This window comes from Astatotilapia calliptera, chromosome 20 (genome assembly GCF_964374335.1).
Source record: "Astatotilapia calliptera chromosome 20, fAstCal68.1, whole genome shotgun sequence".
Classification (NCBI taxonomy): Eukaryota; Metazoa; Chordata; class Actinopteri; order Cichliformes; family Cichlidae; genus Astatotilapia; species Astatotilapia calliptera.
Genome location: NC_137441.1, coordinates 14902560 through 14924722, shown reverse-complemented (window position 1 = coordinate 14924722; position 22163 = coordinate 14902560). Strand labels below are relative to the sequence as shown.

The 22163-nt window shown below is 39.6% G+C and overlaps 1 protein-coding gene across 2 annotated transcripts in view; it reads right to left on the bottom strand.

Annotated features, from left to right (window-relative positions):
- slc2a4rg (SLC2A4 regulator) overlaps positions 1 to 22163 on the bottom strand; it is a 40857-nt gene that overhangs the window by 7836 nt on the left and 10858 nt on the right. Inside the window, exons 3-8 of one of the 2 annotated variants that reach the window (XM_026153769.2) lie at positions 10332 to 10432; positions 8019 to 8257; positions 5387 to 5487; positions 3645 to 3918; positions 2445 to 2585; positions 506 to 633 (exon numbers count right to left, since the gene is read on the bottom strand). In XM_026153769.2, coding sequence (XP_026009554.2) covers positions 506 to 633; positions 2445 to 2585; positions 3645 to 3918; positions 5387 to 5487; positions 8019 to 8257; positions 10332 to 10432 — 984 coding nt within the window. The remainder of the gene's footprint in view (positions 1 to 505; positions 634 to 2444; positions 2586 to 3644; positions 3919 to 5386; positions 5488 to 8018; positions 8258 to 10331; positions 10433 to 22163) is intronic. The other variant, XM_026153770.2, reaches the window with a different exon arrangement.

The following is a 22163-nucleotide window of genomic DNA, read 5'->3' as shown; positions in this document are numbered from 1 at the left end:
TTTTTAACTTCAGTATGAGCTAAAACAGGTGAGTGAGCCCATAAACTCACCAGGAAAGTATTTACAAAGGTCAAAACAGAGAGTCATTTCCCCATAGATTTCTATAGAACCATAAGTCTTTTAGCAACCACAGCTTTCGCCATCTGGTGGCCTTTAGATAGAATGCAGGTTTAATTTTTATAACCCAGATGCTACGTAGATGCTTTTTACTGTATATATTTGTAAGCAAAAGTAAGAAAAAAATGCAAAAGAAAGAAAAGATTTCACATTTGATATCAAATGCTGAATCTGCAAACAGAGAGAAAGAGCCAGTCATTCACACTCCCATCCACACCTATAACCAATTTATAACACCTTTAGAACACACATGCACACTTCACACAGAAAAGCACCAGCTGACCAACAGTTTAAAATCCCAAACATTCTTCCTATGAAGCAAAAGTACTTTTAGCACTTTGACTCAAGCAGACTTAATCAGCACTCTAAGTAAATTGTGGATGCATACCTGGCTCCTTGTGTTGATTTAGGCGATGGCATAATCAGTGGGTGGTTCTTGTTAACAATGGCGTGTGAGCTAGGTGCTGGCTGCCGCTTTTCTCCAATGCTAACTGTACGAACATGAGTTGTTGCCCCCTGTAAAAGAGTCATTAAGTCAATACTCAAAATCATACTGACAGAGAGCAGACCAGCTTCATCAAGAGAAATGATCAGATATCAAATACTGATTGAACAGACACATGATGTTTATGCAGTTACAACCACACAATGATGACAGCTGAAAAACAGAAAGACACAACCTGGATTTTTCTGCCCCTGTCTTAATGAACTACAGTACCTTAGTGTAGCACAAGACCACATCGTGTCACTCCTGTTAGTTAATAATAGGACAAAAAAAGAACAATTGGATAACACAAGATTTGAACAATGTCAGCTGGTCTGATGATTGCCAATTTCTGCTGCCTGCAGATCGTAGAGTGTGATTTCAGCTTAAACAGCATGAAAGCATGCCGCCTTCTATCACTGGACTCCTGAGAAACTTTTTAAAATTCATCACTTCAACAAAGCCTTCAACCTCTAGACTTTTTGATTATTTATACTCTTTTGTAAAGTGTCCTTGGGTTTCTTGAAAGGTGCTATACAAATCTAAATTATTAATATTAAATCAACAGTTCAGGCTGCTACTGATGGTGTAATGGTGTGTTGCTATACTTGGGTTCCATAGTATCAAACTAATCATAACTAAAACAGCATGACATGAGTATTGCTGAGTATTGTTTCTGATCACGTCAATCTCTTCAGGATTCTGGTGAACCAATTCTATCATGACTGCTTCCAGTAAGATAATGCAGCATGTCACAAAGGTCAAATCATCTCAAACTGGTTTCTTAAACAGGACAGTGAGTTCTTTGTATTCAAAGGGCCTCCACAGTCATCAGATCTCAATCCAATAGAGGTAGTGGGATATAGTGGAGATTCACATCATGGATGTGCAGCCAACAAATCTGCAGCACCCGTAGGATGCCATCATGCCAATATGCACTAAAATGTCAGAGGGATGTTTCCATCACCTCATTGAATCTATGCCATAAAAAATTAGGCACTTCTACAGACAAAAGAGAGCAACGCAGTACTAGCAAGGCGTACCTAATGAAGTGGCAGGTGAACATACTGTTCAGTGGTCTGAGCACCCTTTGGCAAATTACATATATTTCTGAAGTGAAAAGTAAAAATAGCAGTCTTTTCTTTGCATTTTAATGCAGAATTAATGTTCATTTGATATACCCAAAGAAATTAAAAATACAACAACAAAATACCAATCTAAAAAGTCATTTTTTTATGTCTATGTTTTTCACTGTTTTTGATTACTAAGAGAAACAAGATCACTTTGTGGAGCAGTGTACTGTGCAACACCTATAAAACACACACACACAGGTTTATCACAAATATACAAATGACATTTAAATTTTGCATTTGTTTGGTTCAGACACTGGCACGAGCATGACTTAAAAGTTCTCTGCAACACAACCGTAACAAAACAGGGGAAACTGCCTTTCCATAATTACTCTGCTCCTTCTTCCAGCTCCAATTTTTCCTACCAGTGGGAAAACTACCACTATCTACAGTGGAAGACAAAAGAACTCTGCTTTTCTTTTGCTGGTTGTGCAATCGAGCCTTCATTCAAAGTGGTGGTAAACTCTGTTGGTATCATGTTATAGCCATTGCACTGAGCAAACAAATTGTATTAGATAATGATCATTTGAAACCAACAGAGTCGTCAACTGCTTTAGGTACAGAAACAAAGACTGACACTTCTCTGTATAAAAAGAACATAGCGTAAAGAAGCAAGGACAGGAAAAACAAAAAAGTGAAAAAAGCTTCCATGAAAAGAGCAGTGGAGAAGTTAAGATGAAGTTAAAAGGGTTGTGAGATAAAGCCTCACTCACCGGGATGCCTTTAAAAATGACAGGAGGGGACTGCCACGACACACTGATGCCATTGCCAGTCCCAGTTCCAGGCCCGATCCCATTACCACTGCCTATCCCAGCCAGCTCAGGACCCACTGGGATACTCACTGGAGCGGTGGCCTGGAACATGGACAGCCACCCCACATAGCCAGGAGAAGACACAACAGAAACGAGAAGGGATGGGAAATGAGCAAAGAGAAACAGAAAATAAGAGATCACAGAGGGAATAGGTTGTATAAATTAGAAAGGAAGGCATATCTTCAGCTTTTAATCTGAAAGGTGCCTTAAACTAAATACTGATCACAAATGTACAACAAAACTGCTAATATTTTTAAATTCACACAAATAAAAAGATTTGAGTGAAAACTTTAGTTAACCAAAACTGGCAGGCACTTGCAAAATGTTGCACAAACGGCAGTATAAGGAATAGCAGGAAGAATATGAAGTTAGGATAAATAAAAGAGTACGCATACAGTACAATACAGAGAAAATGAAGTAGTCCTATTCAGTTTCTTTGCATAAAAGAAACATTGCTGTTTCTTTAATATGTGTATTCAGTTGTCATGGCAACTAAAAGTGTGATCCTGCCTGAAGCCAATGAAAAGGACTGAATTCTGTGAATTCCTAAAGTATTTAAACTTTAACCAAACTTCCAGCTGACACCATGTAATTTTACCTTCAAGGACGGGTCAATAGAAACGGCGCATAGACAGGCAAGGAAGGCCAATGAGAAGAGGTTTAAGAAGGCATAGACACCTAAAACAGGACTACACAGGACTTTAACCATGATCTGAAAATCTAATAACTAAAACTTTTCTGATATCAAAATGAGCAAAAACTGGATTCGGACTTCATTCGTCATGTGAACTTCTGTCAATATTTGCCAGAAAGTTTTGCTTCTCTCCTTGTTACATACTCCCACACTGGCGTAGGAGCTAAGTAACTCACCCTGGCCTCTTTATTTATTCATTTATTTATTTGTTTGTGTTTGTTTGTTTGTTTTCACTGATTTGAAAAACTGCCTCTGCACATTCCACATATTAGAATACTGAATCCTGGATTTATCTTTGCTGTACTTGCCAAATGTTTAATGTTTTGTCTTGGTTTTTTTATTTATTATTTTTTTAAATGCAGCTTCAGCTATTCTGTGTGTCTTGTCTCGCGCTGAATGTGAATTACCTGGTAGGCATGGTCAGTGCGGATGTGGCAGAGTGTGGAGGGAGCTGACTGACTGAGCAGTGAAGGGGCGTGGCACTGCGAACCATTCATGTTGATGTGCTTGGAGTGAGGGACATCGGTGAGCGGTGGAGGGAAGATGGGCGGCGGACCGGCTGTGGTTGGGGAAGTGGGTGTGAGGTTGGACAAGCCCTCCGTGAGGCTGTCCATGTTGACCTCAATCTCTGAGTAGTAGAAGTCCTCTTCTCCATCACTGTAGTCAGAGTCGCTGCTTCGCCTACAGGGGAAGGTTATATATTCCCGATTTAAAATAAACATTTAAATTGTTTTTTAAGAAAAACTGTAAAAATACAAGTGATAATGATAAGAAACCACAAACAGGCTCTCAATACATTACGACGGAATCAAGATAGACACCTATAAATACGGATAGACAAGTTGTTGATTATAACAAAAAAAAGTGTACTCTCTCCAACAGAAGGGGGCAGTATAACCCAGTGTGCTGCAAAGGTCCTTAAACAGACAAGCTGGGAATTAAACTAACAAAAACAAAAACTAAGTACAACGCCCACAAGAGAAAATAATCCTTCGAGTAACAGTGTCTCTTTCTCTTAACTTAGAATTGCATAAAGGTATGAAATCGCTTTCAAGCCTTCTGTTAGTGATTTCTGATTACCCAAGGCGTACCTGCTGCACAGCAAAAACAGCCACAGCATGACTCATCAATGCCAGTTGACCATATATATAATATATATAATATATATAATATAATGTGATGTCTTGCAAAAGAAACAACATCTCCATGCACTGTAATAAATTATGGGTTAAGCTGAGAAAAATTGGTCTTAACTGGGCAATGCACAGTTGCAGTCATAATTTATTCACCTCCATAAACTTGTGATGTGAATACAATGTGAATACATTTTTCCTTTTGTAATATTCACCTAACCTTTTATGTGCCCTTTGCTTAAGAATGTAGAATCTTCCTTCAAGCACTGCCTTTTTTGGTGTAATCAATTTAGTCTTTCTATCTTTTGAGACAGATCATTTATCTTTGCTGTACTTGCTTCTTGGCTTAAACACCTGTATTTTCAGGATTTATATCTGCACAGCAGGTCTAAATCCCCTAAAAAAAAAATCTTATTTTTGAGCAGTTAGAAATTCATGCCAGAAAATGAAAATGTTTTACTTGTAAACCTTTGCATACGTTCCATGGCTGAATGGTTTTTGATAGCAAATGTGCCTGTGAGCACCTGTGCAGAGGCACAGTAATTCAATAGCCCAGTTGGACACCATCCAAACTGTGGCAATGTGTGTCACTTTTCTTGTCTTACCACACTATTTTAAAATCACAAGGTATGGGAGTATTATCTGGAGCTGCAGAAAAGAGATTACTAACACAAACAGAAAACACAGCTTTAAACAATGACAGCTTCACAAAAAAGAATATCCGTGTGATCTCTTGAGATTATAAAACACATGACGGTGGCATGGGTATGTTTAGGTATTTAGCTAAGAAAAGCATGGTGCTAAGTGCATGATACACACAATATAAAAAAAAACAAACAACCTATCTTTAAGAGCCTACAATTTTCTAATCATTTAATCGTTTTTTTAAACATCTGACAGCACAACATAATATGCAGCTGTAATCTGGTCATATTTTACACAAATACAGTCTGCTGAGCCCCGAAGGCAGTAACTCAACACTGTGTGGGTTTACTTTGTGATGACTACCAACTAACCCCAGGTGGATGGTGCGGATGTGTCGCTGGATCCCTGAGGAGGTGCTGAGGACCTTTTCACAGTTCTTCCACAAGCACTTGAACATGACCTTCATTGAGTTCTGCAAGAGACGTTTACCAAAAACAAAACTAAAGTTAGCTGGCTGTTGCAAAATCTTAGCAGTTGTGCTCTGGTTTCTGAGTGAGAATCAAGCTGCAATTAAAACAATAAATAAATGAACACATTTTCTGCATAACTCAGTTATGCATGGGATGGCCTGTGTGGCCTCCTCAATAAGAACTGCTCTGTTGAGAAAGAGTAAGAGTACAGTGGGAACTCTTTGGGATGGAATGGGGATATATAGCACAGGAAATAATTCGGTGATTACATAAAAGGCTGGTCACACTGTTTAACAAAACATTCAAGACCTCTCACAAAACTAGACGTGTAATTTGGAAATTTTTCTCATAGCTGATCCTCTTGTTTTTTTTGTGATTTTACCAAAAGAAAGAACAACAAAAGAACAAAACATAAGACCTTAGTTCATTTAAATGGGAAGCTGTTAGTTGATGAGAGATAGATTGCCACTTTTTATTTTGACTTATTTTCTTTTTCCACATATCAGGCCCTGGCAGCTGTCCCTTTAGCAGGCAGGGACTTGCATTGCTGCTAATGAAAGACAGTGGGTGAAAGACAGTGGGTGAAAGACAGTGGGTGTGTGCTTTTATTACCTTCCAATAGCCTCTGGAGAAAAAAGGGCAAGAAGAAGAGAACTGAGGGAGGGAGCACGAGAGACAGAGGAAGCAGGGCAAGAGAAACGAGTTTAAAGCAGGTTTTTAACAATAGTTACATTAACTTTCTCCTGCACCGCTATTCCTCTGAACTACTTCTCACGGACTCCTACAGCATACACTTACCCCTAAACCCTTCAAAAACACAAGAGGCCAAACTCCTAAACTCTTTGACTGCTGCTAGCTTTATGCACGTACCCCATGAAGCTGTTTGCAACAAAAAGTACACAGCAAAGCTAATCTGTAATCCTACAAACAATCACAAATCACTTAATTCTCAAAGTGTTTTTCTTGCCTCTTACCACAGTAACATTAAGACTAGTGAATGTCATGTTAAATAATCCTCTTAATTCAATGCCCGCACAAAAATCAGACAGCCTAAAATCCAGTGGGGGTAGTTGCTGTTAAGAGTTTGTGACAGCTATGTCACAACACAAAGCTAACCAGCAAATTAGCCAACCTTTAAGCCCACTTCCACACAACTTGTTTTTCTATACTTGCCCCAGCATCATCCTACTTAATTTCCTGTTTGCTTATCTATAGAATGGCATGTCCTTGGAGTCTCTATGGTTTTCATATATTCACTGCTGCCTCACTCCAGGGAGGCTCAATTGCAAACTCCCACATATACAGTATATGAGCTCTCCTTTGTCACCGTATGGCCGGAGGAAATATTGAGATTGATTTCTCCTTCTGCTGCTACCCTGTGCATCAGTTCTCCTTTCCGTCTTTATACCCTCCAACTGCCCTCATTTTTATGCATCCCTTGCATGCTTACTTCCTGCTGTTCATTCCTACACAGTCTGCCGATTTTCTTTCATTGTTATAAAACCCTACCACCTCTTTCCCTGAAAGGACTGAAAAGGCAATTGGAAGCTACTTGACAGCAAAAACATTTTGCTGTTCTGGACTGCTTCTGTAGTACAAAACGGAGGAGGTGAAGTAAAAGCAAGAATATAATCAATCGTCCACACAACCAGAGAGTGGCAGGCCATATGTAAGAGGTTATTTAACCTGCCTAGTGCTTATGTTTGACTGTTTGTGTTGTGGATTTTCTATCTCCTACCTAGTACTTAAAAATTAGAAAGGTACAGAGCTGTTTGTATACAAGCTCAGCTTGATTTACTATCTTCAGGATGTACTCTATATATTTAGCCTAGACATGTGTTAAATGCTCTTACCCTATAACAGCTGGGATAGCCTCCTGGCCCCTGGGACCCTAAGTTGGACAAGTGGTTAAGAAAATAGATGGACAGATGGGTGGATGAACCACTGATTATTTCCTATTCAAAACTAAAATTGAATCTGCTTTTTCCTCTTTTAAACTTCTCTATGAAACTTTATCAAGTTGACAACAGTCATTTCAAGGGGCTTTATATTGTGAGGTAGAGACCCTACAATAATACAGCAAACACTCCCGCAATCAGACGACCCACTAAGAGCAAGCGCTTGGCAACAGCAGGAAGGAAAAACTCCCTTTTAATGGGAAGAAACCTCTGGCAGAACCAACCTCAGTGCAGCCATCTGCTGCAATCAGCTGGGGGTGAGAGGAGTGAGACAGGACAAAATACATGCTGTGGAAACACAGTGTGGTGTATAAACACAGAGTGAAAAAAAGGTCAAGAAGAAGAAATGCTCAGTGCACTATTGGAAGCCCCCAGCAGCCTACACCAAATCTAAACACAAACTGTAATCATCAGGTGTACTAAGGTGTAGTGAGGTGAAAAAAAAAACTGTTGAGACCAAAACAAAGTCCAAGCTGCAGAGGTGTGACACCACTGCCTCAAGCCTCAAGCCGCTTGGATGCCACAAAACTGCCCAAGTTAAGAAAGAAAGTCAGGACGTAAGCGTTTATCTTTACCTTTCGCTTCCGAGGTATGGGGTCTTCAAACATGAAGTGCGGGCTCTCTGTGACATCCTCACTGCCATCATCACCCTGGGACGAGAGCGGGAAGCTCTTGTTTGTATCGTTTAAAAGTGGTGGGGACGGAGTGGAGGGGACTGAATGGTCACTGGCATCCCAGCTCCAGTTGCCGCTGGTCGAACTGCTGTAGCTAGCTGACAGCACCTCTTTCCAAGCTCTGCCGGCCGGCTCGGGGGCTGTAGTTTATACAACACAACAACTTATTGTTATTGGCACGACGTGACTGAAATGAGGATGTTTTATGTTTGAAGACATACAAATTTGACCATGAACTAAGAGCCAAATGTGAACCAGTGAGGTATGAGAAAAAAATAGAAGTTCTGAGAACAGGTCCATAAAAACAGCAAACTTAGCTCATTTAAATCTGGCCATCTCATGGATGAGAAGACAGCTTTGAGCTTCCAACACAGCTGGTATTTTCAGATCACTTCCCGTCATCTTCTGACCATGCTGCATACCAGAGTGCCAGCTCAGAGCACTTTGAGTTTTTTTGGCCAGACAACATAACAATTTTCATTCACCATATGGGCCCCTCATTAGATTTGCCTCCTGCAACTTTCTCCATTCCCCAAAAATAACAATGAAATTGAAGGGCAGCAGTTTTGGCACACTGGACCAGATTCAGTGGCCATCGCAGACACAAATTAAGTGGACAGCTGCCCTACAAAAAAACAAAAACAACCAACAGTCCAGGGGGTGCACAAGAAGATGGCCTTGAACAGGACAACCAATTTTAACTTGATCTGTTATAAGAACTCTTTGATAATACCTCTCAATTTTAAATTTGTATTACTGGAAACATAATATTGGGGCTCTCTTGCAAAACAATCCCAATTCTAATGTCACAAAATAATTAAAACATATGTCTTAATCTGTAAACCTTAGAAGCTTATTTCCACAAATTATATAATATCTAAAACAATGGATTCTTTACTACACCACATATTTTTTAGCTACTGTATACTGAAACTTCAACCATTGAGTCCAAACTTTCTTTACTTCCCAGAACAAACACTATACGATTTCCAGTGTGTAGGCCCAGAAACCCTTTCAATACATTTGTTAATTTGTTGATCAATTATATAGTGCTTTAAGACTTGATTATCACAATGGCTTTATCTGACTTTTAATCAGGCAAATTATAGTGAAAAACACAGAGCAAGGACTAATATCATACATTTTGGAGAGACCTTCTACAATTCAATAACTGTTTCCCATATAAATATAAAGAGATAAGGGTTATCAAACTATTTTTCAGAATTATCAAGGGGCTTCAGTGGACTGTGTGTTTTCACACAAAAAATATAAAAATAAAAATAGGATATCCAATCCTGTCTCAACTCATAAAAACAAAAACCTGCCACTTTTTTAAACAACCAAATGCACCAGGAGCTAAACAAATAAATAAATAAACAATTTAATTTTTAAGTTATAAAAATATAAGGAAAGGTTTTGGAGGTTGCATTAAATAAAAAAAAAAACTATCCAATCTCAACAGGGATCCATACAGCCATGGATACTTTTTATAAAAGCACCACTGTGATTTACCACAGAGAAATCAAGCAACACCCCCTTTCTGAAATATTTTGTCAAATAAGCATTTCATCAAGCATTGCAATCATAAACTCACAGCATCCTCTGATCTGATCTAATGACTGCATCACAGATCATTTCTAAAATGAAAGCTTACAGTTCTTGGTTTATTTCTATTATGTCCGAAATGGTGCAGCAGTGTCAACAGGGTGCTTCTAGCCTTTAGAGATAAAAACTATAGAAGCTCTTCCTGAGAGCAAAAAACCAGCAGCCCGGGTTTAGCGCTGAGCTAAAAAGCTGTCAGGACTTTGACCGTCTGGTGGTTGGCATGGTAATAGCAACCACAGCAACACTGGAAACAGCAAAAGGAGCTGTGGTGAAATGGTCAAGGCTAAACAGTTGGCAGTAAGTGCTGGGCTTGGGTAAACATACATGCATGGAAAGATGATGGAATAAAGTGCTAATAACACTGCGTGACCCTTCTCTGGGATAAATACATGTTAACACATCAACGAGTCAGCAGCTCAGCCTGTGTCAGGGTAAACTAACATCAAGTGATTTGTGATGAGCACCGTCCCCAGCGAGCAACACAAAGTGAATGTCCTTGATTTTGTTAAACACAGTGGATGAGTCAGTGTGTGACAAAGCAGCTTGCACTCAAGGAGCAGTAGGTGCATGGGTGCATGAATGCAACTGATGCCGAGCCAATGGTGTTACCTGTGGGTGCAGACGAAGGGTAATGCACCAAAGGTGATGTGGACAGTGAGGTCAGGACGGTGGCAGCCATCACCTCCTTATCAGCGTGACCTGACGGCTTCCTGAAAAATAAAAATGCACACTGAGCACAAGAAACATATCTGGTGTAGTTTTAAGGGGTACTCTTGTCTAACCAACCCCATGCTCTATTAAACAGAGGTTTGTCTGTTTTTCAGAGTATTGGAAAATATTTAAGGAAAAAAAAAGTTTAACCTTGTCCCCAGAGAAACATACAATTCTCTATATAGCCACAAAATACAAACTGTGATGTTAGAAGAAATTTACATTAGGAGGTAAACAAGTCCAACAAGCAGCCAGAAGACAGAGAGATATGTAATTTCATGTACAGTAAATCTTAGACAACTTACTATTGTGTGTGTTCAAATATGTGCTTGTGTGCATATATACAAACACGGGGACAAAGCCTCTAGAGTGAAAGTGTTTTGTGGTGTGTTTCTGCACAGCTTGTGCAACCTCGCTTAGAGGGGAGAACCATGCTTTTTGCTCAGTTCCTTCTCAGAACGCTCCATGCAAAGCAATCCAACCTCATCTTAAATCTTATTCATACTACCCACTTGAACTGACACCAGAAAACATTCACAAACACAGGCACAGACAGCCTAAACAGTGTGCTTTGGCATAAGGCATTCTTGTTAAAAAAAAAAAGAAAAGAAAAAAGATCCTGCAAAGACAAATAAGCTTATCTGCTTCAGACACACACTTATTATTCCTGTTGGTTCTATTTAAGACTTCTACTGTCCTTGAAAGCAAAATGTGGGGAAAACTATTTGAGGCCAGGCCAAGCGTTCATCCCCACACAGTTGTTCACATTTGCACACACATAAACAGATTTCAATTCTCATGTAACATCCTGAAAAAAATATACCAGTGTCCGTACCATATGTATGTAAATAAATATAAATCCAAATTTACCGATCTGTGCTATACACAGTAGACACATACTCATATTCTCATAGAGAATAGAGTCTGCAGCTTTAAGAGCTCTAGTCCCGCCCCAGACTTCTTCACTACACAACCAGAGTAAACTGGTTTGAGGCATTTTCTCAGCCAAGCCCTAAGCCCTGGCAGAGATCCACTCTTGAATTCTCGGTGCGCGTACACACACACACACACACACACACACACACACACACACAAAACACAAACTTCATGCTGGAATCAACAAACAAGAGAAGTACGTTTCAAAATCAGCAAGTCTACGTGTATCTGCGCACATTCACACACATTTTCAAATGAGAAGTCTCTAAAACATTTTACACACGCAGAAAAAAAGTTTAAAAAGTGCCTAAGCTCCCACGCTGATGAGAATGCGTCGGATAGGAAGCAAACAGATCAAAATGGAATGTACCCGATACGGAGGAATCTTTCAGCCAGTCTGAGCACAAATGTGCTCCCACAAAAGTTGTTGGTTTTACTCTCCAGCATCCCAAAACTTGTGTGTGTTTGTGAATTCAACGCAGACATTTGGAAAAATGGTAGGATATACTCTATAATATTCAAATACTGCCAAGATAGAAGCCATGGTCACACACACACACACACACACACACACACACACACACACACACACACACACACACACACAGAGGACAAGAGATAAAGAGATAACAAGATTAGCTGTGTCCTATTGCAGTCATTAGCCTTGTTTTCAGCAATAACTCGGGCCAACCAGGGACATACTTCTGATTTTCCTCCATCTCTCGTTTAATAAAATCCATCTATAAAATTTGTGTTAGGGCTCTTGGTTACCTTCCATTTGGCCTTCATATAGTGCAGTACTCTGATAGCATACCACTGACAGTCATGCATGTCTGTTTTCTGGTGTGTGGCCTTAGCAAGAGAGATTAGGAAAAACAAACACAAACTGGGAGGACAACAATCCCTGTAGTTGATGTATGGCCTCATTCAAACTTTGATATTCCCCTCTCGTACACATTGATATAGACACACCCATTCCAGCACACCCCAGCACTCATTAATACCCATCCCTACAACCCACCCTGATTTCCTGACATTGAGTGTTTTCCTTCCTCCTTACCAGAAAAAGCAATGATAACTACACCACAGATTCATTGCATCTGGTTCAAGTTTTTAATGTGTGTGAGTGTGCATTGATTAAACAAAAACAAAACAGTAAAGGCCTCCTTCAGAAACCTTTTCTAAAAAGGGCACTTGTTGATTGACTTCTATTCTTGCTGACAGCAGCAGAGCTAATCTGATATCACACAGACTTTGATATCAATGTTTACATCAACTTAGAAGCAGACAGCTGTCACATTTTACATTTTATAAAAACCAGATTAGAGAGAAAACCATCCCTGTCTGTCGCTCACTCTAAAGCAGATATTGCACACTAAATGACACGGCCTGCTACTCTTGTTTTCACTTCTCATCTGCCTGTGAACTAACTAAGGAGCCTTTAAACATGGTGAAGTGGATGACAGCTGAAAGAGCAACAGCATTGATGTGCCGTAAATCTGTCTGCATCTTCTTATGAGAGGCTTTATTTTGGAGCAAGTCAAACTGGGGATGTCTTTATTTAGTGCCCAGAGTGAGGCAAAGAGAGAACAGCGATTGCTGTCAACAAAGTTGGTCTGTGTGTGGTATATATATATATATATATATGTATTTGGGAGAGGAGAAGGGTGGGGTTTTGGTTTCCAGGATGTTTACACGAACCATTGAGGCTATCCGTGGTGCATTTATGGCATGCAGTAAATTTAATAGTGACATGATAAACATAGCAGCCCTCCACCCTCCCACACATGAACATGTGTAGGCACATACTATGTGGTAACTCTGGTATTTGTTGAACTATAATGACATAATTTGCAATTGAAGCTCTTAAATTTACAAGCAGTGCCATTGACAACTCTCTTTTATGAGACAGGTAATACATCAGTTGGGAAGTTCTAACTCTATTTTACAGTACTTGCATGTGTGTGTGTTTTGCATCTAGTTTGGTTGAAGCGTTTGGCACACTTAAGTACATGCAGAAACAACACCATTCACTCAATCTCGCTCACACACAACCTCTTACCTTCCTTCCTCCTCAACTTATATTGGCCTTGGCTGGGCCAAAAACACTCCCCTCTGGCAGTAGCACAACACAACCAGCTAAAAATCAACAAGCCAGGCCCAGGCACATACAGGGAGAGGGAGAGAAAGAGACTGCCACTTAAAGCCCAGCCAAGAAGCAGGCAGCAACAACAAGGTGTGATTATGGAAAGGGCGGGGGGGGGGGGGGGGGGGGGGGGGGAGTTCAAGGATGTGTATATTTGTATATTGTGTGCCAAAAACAGTTGCGTTTTAAAGATGACCATTTCACCTAATGTGCACTGCAATAAGCCAGGCAAGAGCGGGCTGTTTCCGTGGGATGATTTTCCAGCTGACTTTTTATTACTTGGATGTGGAAAACATGGGGTTTTTCCAAGTTTCCTAAGGGGACACTTGAGGACTCTGATACTGCCGAGTTACGATTTGGCACCACCAGCCGGTACTATAGTGGGCTCTGTGCTGTTGTTGGGGAGACGACAGGGCCTCCCCACTATATTTAACACATCACCTCTGCTCTAGTTACCATTCCAGTCAAAATCCCTAGGATCTGCCTGGTTTATAGAACGATAGCCCACTTAAGATCCAGGTCAACAGCTACAAAACACATGACTGAAAAAGCGATACACTGTGTATATGGCTGAAGATTTGTCATACTTTATTGGCTTTTCTAAAGTACACCTTTCATCTGAGTTTTTCCCAACCTAATCTGATAATTGCATGTGTATCCAAGGTGCTTCTAGAAGTGTCTCACTACTTGGTAATGCCTTTGGGCAGTTATTTTGAAGCCTCTGTCAAATAATTGGAACAAGGCCAATTATTATATTAGGTTCTCACTTTGACATAAAAACTACGTGTCCCATTAGAGTACTGTACAAATCTATACAAATTCCTGTTGTGGATCAGTAAATATAAATTCATGTCTAAGATAACAACTAGATATGGCTGCTATTACACAGTTAAAACTGCTGTGAACCTCTACTGTCCCTATCTATGATTGGCTCATGTATTTCCCACTTCAACTGTTGATTTGCTCTTTAGAGGGGTAAAACAGATTTCTATTTAGGATTCTCTATCTGCTATTTCTTCTTCATGTAATGCCACTGATGTATCTCACCTGTCTGCCAAAGAATATACTCATTTTATAAAAACTGACTACCAACAATCCCCCTCTTATCTAGGGCTTCTCCTGCATGTCAATGAGACTACATCGATGTATCTATCTTGTTTACCAAGAAAGAAACTGTGCCTCACTTGACTCCAGTTTTAGAAGTTCAAAAAAAAAAAAAGAGGAAGGCAGAGTAGGGCTGTGCGATATGACCAAAATCTCATATCCCGATATAAGAATTCTATCGTCCGATAACGATATAAATCACAAAATTGTAACATTTTCTGTAAATTCTGTGAATCTCGGGCAGCTCGACTTGCGGGAAGTGTTTCCAGCTGCGCGTCATGTAGCTGGAGTCGAGTGTTTTAACAGATGCATGAAACTATACATTTCTAGACATAAGTTGTAGCGGCCGCCGCTTTCTTTGTGAGTATTTATTACACGGCGTGCTGCGGAGAAAAGCCTGTTTTAACGTTTGAGTCTAAGGTTTATTTTTTAGCACCTGGCGGCTCTTTTTTACTTCTCATCCGTAAATAATCTGCTCTTTCACGTGATTCAGTTTATTTTGAAAAGTCTCAACAGGATCTTGAGCTTTATTGTGAAAGGTTTATGTGGAACATAAACAAGCGGACACGCGATGGTGTTATCGTCGTTGTTGCTAACCAAAACGCATAAAAACAGGCGCTTGTCCGTCTGTAGTGTGGTTATATTAAATATAAGAGAAAGAGAGAACTTTAAGAAATTAACATAGCCACTACAGTGACCATCAAAACGATGAAAAAAATATTGCCCTAAACAGTTTATTTTGCGACACCACGAAACAAACGATAGCGTAAAATGAAACGTTAGACGTTTTTATATCGTCATCCGATATATATCGTTATATCGAACAGCCCTAAGGCAGAGGGACAGGGACTTGGCAGTATTTGTAATATTTATCGTTTGTTGTATCACTTCAGTATGACAGGTCCAGTTTTCACTGGAGCAACACACTGCCAACAATAATCTCTGATCTTCCCCTAAGCCCCGGTGGTGGAGGTTTTAAATAGCACTTATCTGTCCAATGTGATCATGTGTTCAACATGATCCCCAAAACAGGCATCAGATAGCTTTTTTGTGCCTGTATGTGCTGTATGTGTGCTGACTTCCTCATATTCAAAGCAGGTGCACGTTCCTTAAATTGGCAGAGGCTTGCGTGTGATTGGCAGTTAGAAAGACAGCAAACACGGCATCACAATCACACGAGTAAAATAAACTTTGAAGCACCTCTCTGTTTGAGTCATCATGGAACCTAACCCTACACATTCAGCATATGCTGACTGGTGTTTTTCCTGTTTTCTTATGAGGTATCGTTACTGAACACAAACAAATCCAAATGCACATGGGGTAGAGAGATATGCACACCAAAAATAAAGGTAATATCTCCGCCTGCATTAGTCATCCTCATGCACACACTCTGTGAAGGAGGCTGACAGGTAAATAGATGGCAGCCACAAAGTGTGTTGCTAACATATTTTTTTCCTCCCTTGCTGTAATAGGTGTTTTCTTTCTTTTTGATTTCAGTCTATTTCAGACTAAGAGGGTTGTAAATGCTGCCCTCAGAAAATGAGGACTGTTGTCTAAAAATGAAGAACATTCAGCAAAATGTCATCTAACTGGGATATTCTGTCCAATGAGGTAACGTTAAGACAATAGAGGCTATTAGAAAAGACCAGGCTTTTGTTGATGTTCCTCTTGCCTGGGGTGCAGCTCGGACAGCTGCCCCTTCCACACCCACACCCACTACTCTCAATCCCACACTCTCGCTGCCCCTCATCATCTTGCCTTGACTCCACAGTATTACGTAATGCCCTCTGTTCATCTTTTTCTGTCTCACTATTTTTGCTGCAGGCAGATGGTAATGATTAGCACACTCTATCCCTGACCCAACACAAGCTGGTGTTAGTGTCCACTCTGCCTCTTTCTAGGCTTCCTGCTTTACACTTCTATGTAAAGGTACTATGCACTGTATGAACTGAATGAATACAATGTAAAAATATGTGAAGTATATAAATATAGAAGTGTGGGTAGGCATTAAGTATGATTATCATTGTGCATGTAACCACACATGTGTGTGTATATTCCTAAGTCCGCCATTATTGTCCATTCAATACACATGTTGCCGCTTACGTAAGTCTCCGAGCTTTGAACCCCCGGAGAGAGAGAGGCTGTCAGACAGGAGCCGTGTCTCTTTAAAGTGGGTTGTGAGTGTGATGGTTATTCAGTGGTGGGACAAAAAGCCCTCTCTTTCTCTCTCTTGATCCTAGAATGCAATCTGTGCCCTTAGGGAGAAGCACAAACAACAGATAGCTTTATTCTGGCAAAATAATACCGGCTAGATGTTGAGAAAAAGGCATGATTCCCTCTGTGGCGGTGGCGATTCACTCAAGATGTCATAAACTACACAACACAGAGGATGATATCTACAAATTTCAGCTGAACTACAAGCTCGCATTGATTCAAACCTCAGTGAATAATGGTTATTTCGTGTCGAGTAACCGCACATCCCATTTCAGGATCACACAGGTGCTTGTGACGAACATGCCTCAGTGAGAAAATGTTGACTCAGCAACAGCACTTAAAAGGATGATGACAAAGTAGATCATGACACACTGCCTGACTTGCATACCATGCTCATAAACTGTGCATGGGGTAATCGTAGGTGATCAGATTTACAGTGCGAGCTTGACACAGTCCAGTGCAACCAGACGCCGAGTGAAGAAGGGTTGAATTTAAACCTCACCTCACCTCGTCAATGAATACAAAAAAAAAAAAAAATCCACAGTCACTTTTCCATAGCCACACTTTAGGGTACTACCACCTCACGTAAGACATTAAATCTGTATTATAGCTGTATATTGCTTATACATGTAATATTATTACAAAGTAATAAATACTACAATTAGTCAGTAGTTTTATTTTTAGACATCTTTATAATAGTGTTAATGTCTCTCATAACTAACTTAGTTCCCTCCAATAACAATGCTGTTGCTAGGGGGAATGTGGGGTATTCACTTCTGGCCTGTGCCCTTATTTTCCTCTAGGAAGTAAACAAGAAAAGACCTTTCTGCCTGAAAACCTCTACTCCTTATCAAAACAAATATGAATCTATATTTGATGTAGTAAGAAGTCATCAGTGCATATCACATGTATGGGTCAAACTAATTTAAACCACCCAGTCACTCAATGTACTCACATTAACTGGCAAAATACTAAGTAAATACTAGAAATGCTACTTAGTGGAAATGGTGAAAAGGCTTTGAATAACGGTCAAGTTCTCTTCCTGAAGAAGTCATGCTTTTATTTTGTTTTAAATTCTTCACTTCTCACTCCTACACTTGCCTACTCCTGAGATTTGTTCGTCTGCCATCACAAGCCAGAGCAGGCCTTTGCCTGGTTTCCTGTGTTTTGCAAAGGCAAACCAAAGCTGTTGCAAAGCCACACTGCTCTACTTACTCCTATAAAGCCAAATATCTGCAGGGCACCGTCAGACAGACAAAGACTCCAGCCAGTAAAATAAACTGACCCCTAAAAAAGATAGGGGTTGTACGAAGCACATCAGTAGAAGCACTCTCGCAAAAAATTTGAAAAAAAAAAATAAAAAAATAAAAAAATAACTAAACAAAAATGAATGTGAAGCAAGACGTTAAAAGCAAAAGTATTACCTGGCTTCTAAGTTGAATGTTTGTCTACAGCCTGTTTGCTTACTGTGCAGTAAAAGCAAAGATGTGTTAGGAGTTATGTTTGTCATCTAAGGACGACCTTTGACACAGTTTCGTGGTGGACTGATAAGCATGCACAAAAAAACTAATAATTGTGGATTTAATGTACAACAAAATCCACAATTTCGTGGTAAATGTACAATCACAATAAATGGCTATTCTATTCTATTCTATTCTATAATGATCATCCTAATTTTTGTGCGACATGTATTTGAACCATTAGCAGAAATACATTTAAAAACTTGCACAGGGATTGGATAACTATCTATAGATTAAATTATAAAAATGGCATGAAAACAGACTCTCATTTTGTTATATATTATTTTGTATTATATGTAACAAAATTTTTTATTTTTTTACTCAACCCAGATCTTCACTGAATATCATCCTACTCTCAGCTCCTCGCTAATCCTGCCAAACTGTACCGGGTAGTGACTAATATAGAGGAAAATGCCATAAACCATATCTTTTGGTAATTTAAGCCTCCCTGTGGAGCTTCTGGCCTTATGACAGTATTGGGAATAAGGTAAGGAAAATGGTCCCTTTATCACTCTGCCACGTCAGGAATGGAATAGTTAATAAGATAAATGGTAGCAATAAGAGCACATCATGGAAACACTAGAGAGATGGTAGTGATGATGATAAAACTGTCACAGATTATTGAAATAATATTAAACCTCACTGCTGGTCCAGCCTCCTAGCTTTTTCTGTTTTGTTTTGTTTTTTAAAACATTTAGCAGCTCACTGAAAAATGAATGTTGGATGTAATATGATGAGGAGTATGACTAGCTGAATGCAAATGCTGGTTCCCCTCTGAGAGTTATGCATTTTCCAATAAGGATAGGCCGAGTGGTTGGTCAGACTAGGACAGACTCGTTCTCTCACACAGACAAACAAACAGATGGGAGAACTTGCCCCGATGGAGCTCTGGCCCAGTGAAAGTCATGCTTTGTGCAAGCAAGATGTCTTTCTGTCAGACATTCAGATCTTTTTCATCCAAGTCTCTGGGGTCTCAGACTCGGACACACATGCACACACATAATTTCTAGAACTACATATGGGAATTGTGCATTAATGACAAACATTAGCAGGCTTCAAGGCATAAAAATTTTAACATCTACAATTCCATGACAACTTTAACTTTTGGCTTTTATTTTTACCTTATAAATGTGTAAAAATCTTTACTTTAATCTTTACTCCTACACATTACAACTTCCTGCACATAGTGCTTTTATTTTTTATTTTTATATTTCCATGCATATTATTTATTTTTTCTTTTTGGTAATTTTACTATACAATTACTTCAGTATCTTCTTGAGGATGTCACTTCCTTGACAGCAAGCAAAAAGCATAAAACACAAATGTTCAGGTTCTATAGAAACCTTGGTGTAAATTTTATATAAAAACTAAGCATATGGTTTCCTCTCTTTTCTCTCTCTGTTGTTTACTCATGGGCCAACTGTGGTGAAAAAATATAGTGTGAAACATATTGATCATTGTTTTGAATCTTGGCCCAAGCCAGGTCACGGCAATTCGGACAGAGCAAAAGGTGTTAGACAAGAGACTTGTGATCAGCCCAGTCTTGTCCTCTAAAGAGGTTGCAAGCAAGATAGATTTGATGAAAAATGCTGAGCTTGGAGAGACTTCACCATTGGATCTATCATATATGAACCAAAAAATAAGAAAAAAAAAAGTTCAGTTTCAGATAAAAGCCAGAGTTGAAAATCCAGCAAATCTGAAAAGAAAGACTAACAGGAATATGAAAATCTCTCAGTATTTCTGTGCTTCGGAACAGCTATGAAAGTTCTACAGGTTAGTCAGGAAGTGATCGGTGCTGTACTTTACACCTCACTGAACAGCTTCACACACTCACTGCTTTGTGCAGTGGCATGTTGGTGCTGGAAGCCACTAAGATTAAGAGGGGTTACTTTCTGCATCTCCACAGGCCGGAAATCTCCACATTATCTTGGCAGCAGTCAGGAGTCCAGTCACTGTGTTCCTGAGAGTACTCAGCTAAAAAGTAAATAAATAAATGCTTATAACCATCTTCATGTGTTATTAATAGCAACTAAAATTAAATTCAAGTAAAGCAAAATACTATTGTAGTTATAAAACAAACAAACAAAACTTGGAAATATGGGCTGTGTGAAGTGCTTTCTCTTCAATAGGACTGATAAGATTTAGCTAGCACAAAGACAAAAAAAAAAGGGTGTGTGGAAAAAAAAATCAATCCAGTCAAGTGGAGAGCACAGATCCCAAGTTAGCAGGTGAAAAAGCAAACAATATGCACATAAAGCACCACTTCTTTTCCCTTCTATTTCTCTGTTACACACAACCCACACACATACATTTATCAAACATTAATATGGAAACATCTGTGTATCATGTGGCTAAATCATGGAGTCATCTATAATTTGACTTTGTGCATATAACTGACTTGTGTGTAAATACTGCTGAATAGCTTAGCAGGGGAGAGCAAACAGTGTGACGCATGAAGCAATAACCAGGAGGTGAGAGGACAACAGCCTTACTGGCAGATCAGTGCTAAATGAAACCTGACTACCTCACTGTGGCTACAGAATGAAAGCGATTGTGTGTGTGTGTGTGTGTGTGTGTGCACATCTGTGCATGTTGATGAGATAAAGAGAAAAATAGGGGGGTGAAAAAGGAAAACACACATCTGTTCACATGTTGCTTGACTGCTCATCTTGTCCACCAGCATGAGGATAAGTGATTATCAAAGCCTGTATACTGTAGTTCTTTTGTTCAGGATGCACATGTCTACACACACTTAAGGATACACACAAAGCGTAGGGGGTTTCTAGAAGCTTGTGAGGATTTGGGCCCACTGGTTTTTTGGAGTCTGGGCGTGGTAGCTTTTATAATCTGTTTATCTAAGCCCTAATCTTTGAAAATTATTTTGAAGAGAAGACTTACAGTCTATGTAGTGCTTCCAGGTATTTTCTTCCCATTTTGATGTATTGAATTGCAGTTCCTGGCACTTTGCGAAGTCAGTGCCAACACAAAAACGACTGAAATGCCAGTAGCCCAGTACAACTGAATTTTTGACTAAACCAAAAGACGGGGCTGTCAAAGTCGTTTACTACAAGTGAGATCACGTTCACCTGACATTTTTCAGGACACTACCCGAAATAAGCTTTTTCCATGTCCTGCATACTACCAAACTGAGATGCAGATAGCCAGTGTAACAAAGAAGAGACAGGAAAAAAGAAGAGGAAAATTTTCTGACATTATGTGTAGAAATTTCTGCTCTAAGTTCAGTAATGGCCAAAAGCTATCAAGAAAAAGCATCATAAGGACACACCATTTTAGTTAAACAGATAAAGAAATGTTAAATAAGCATCCTGCCAAGGAAAAAGGTGGGTGCTAATACAAAAGTACCACAAAGAATATCAGCCAACATATGGATTTTTTACAAATATTTTTATTTCCTAAAAACTGTTATCAGCAGTGACATCACCAAACCCAAAAACCATTATCAGTAATTTAAACAAATATAAGACACCCCCCCCCCCCCCCCCCCCCCCTGCACAGGGCAAAGTACGCAGTAAGAGTCCATCAAACTTTTAAGTTTGCAGTACTGTCTGAATTTCACTCCTTGTTGTCAGCAGAACGAGATGACTTCGATAGAGTTGTGTGTGTATTTATAAGTGTTGTGATTTGAAACAAGGGAAAGGAAAACCCATGAATGTGGCTTGCTGTCAGCCATCCTGGAGCTGGTTTTGGATGCCATTTGCAAATGCACCGAAGCATTACGCAGCATACTCAGAACATTTTCATTTTCCTGCTGTGTTGTGCCAATCTATCTTTCACAGGAAGGAGTAGTAA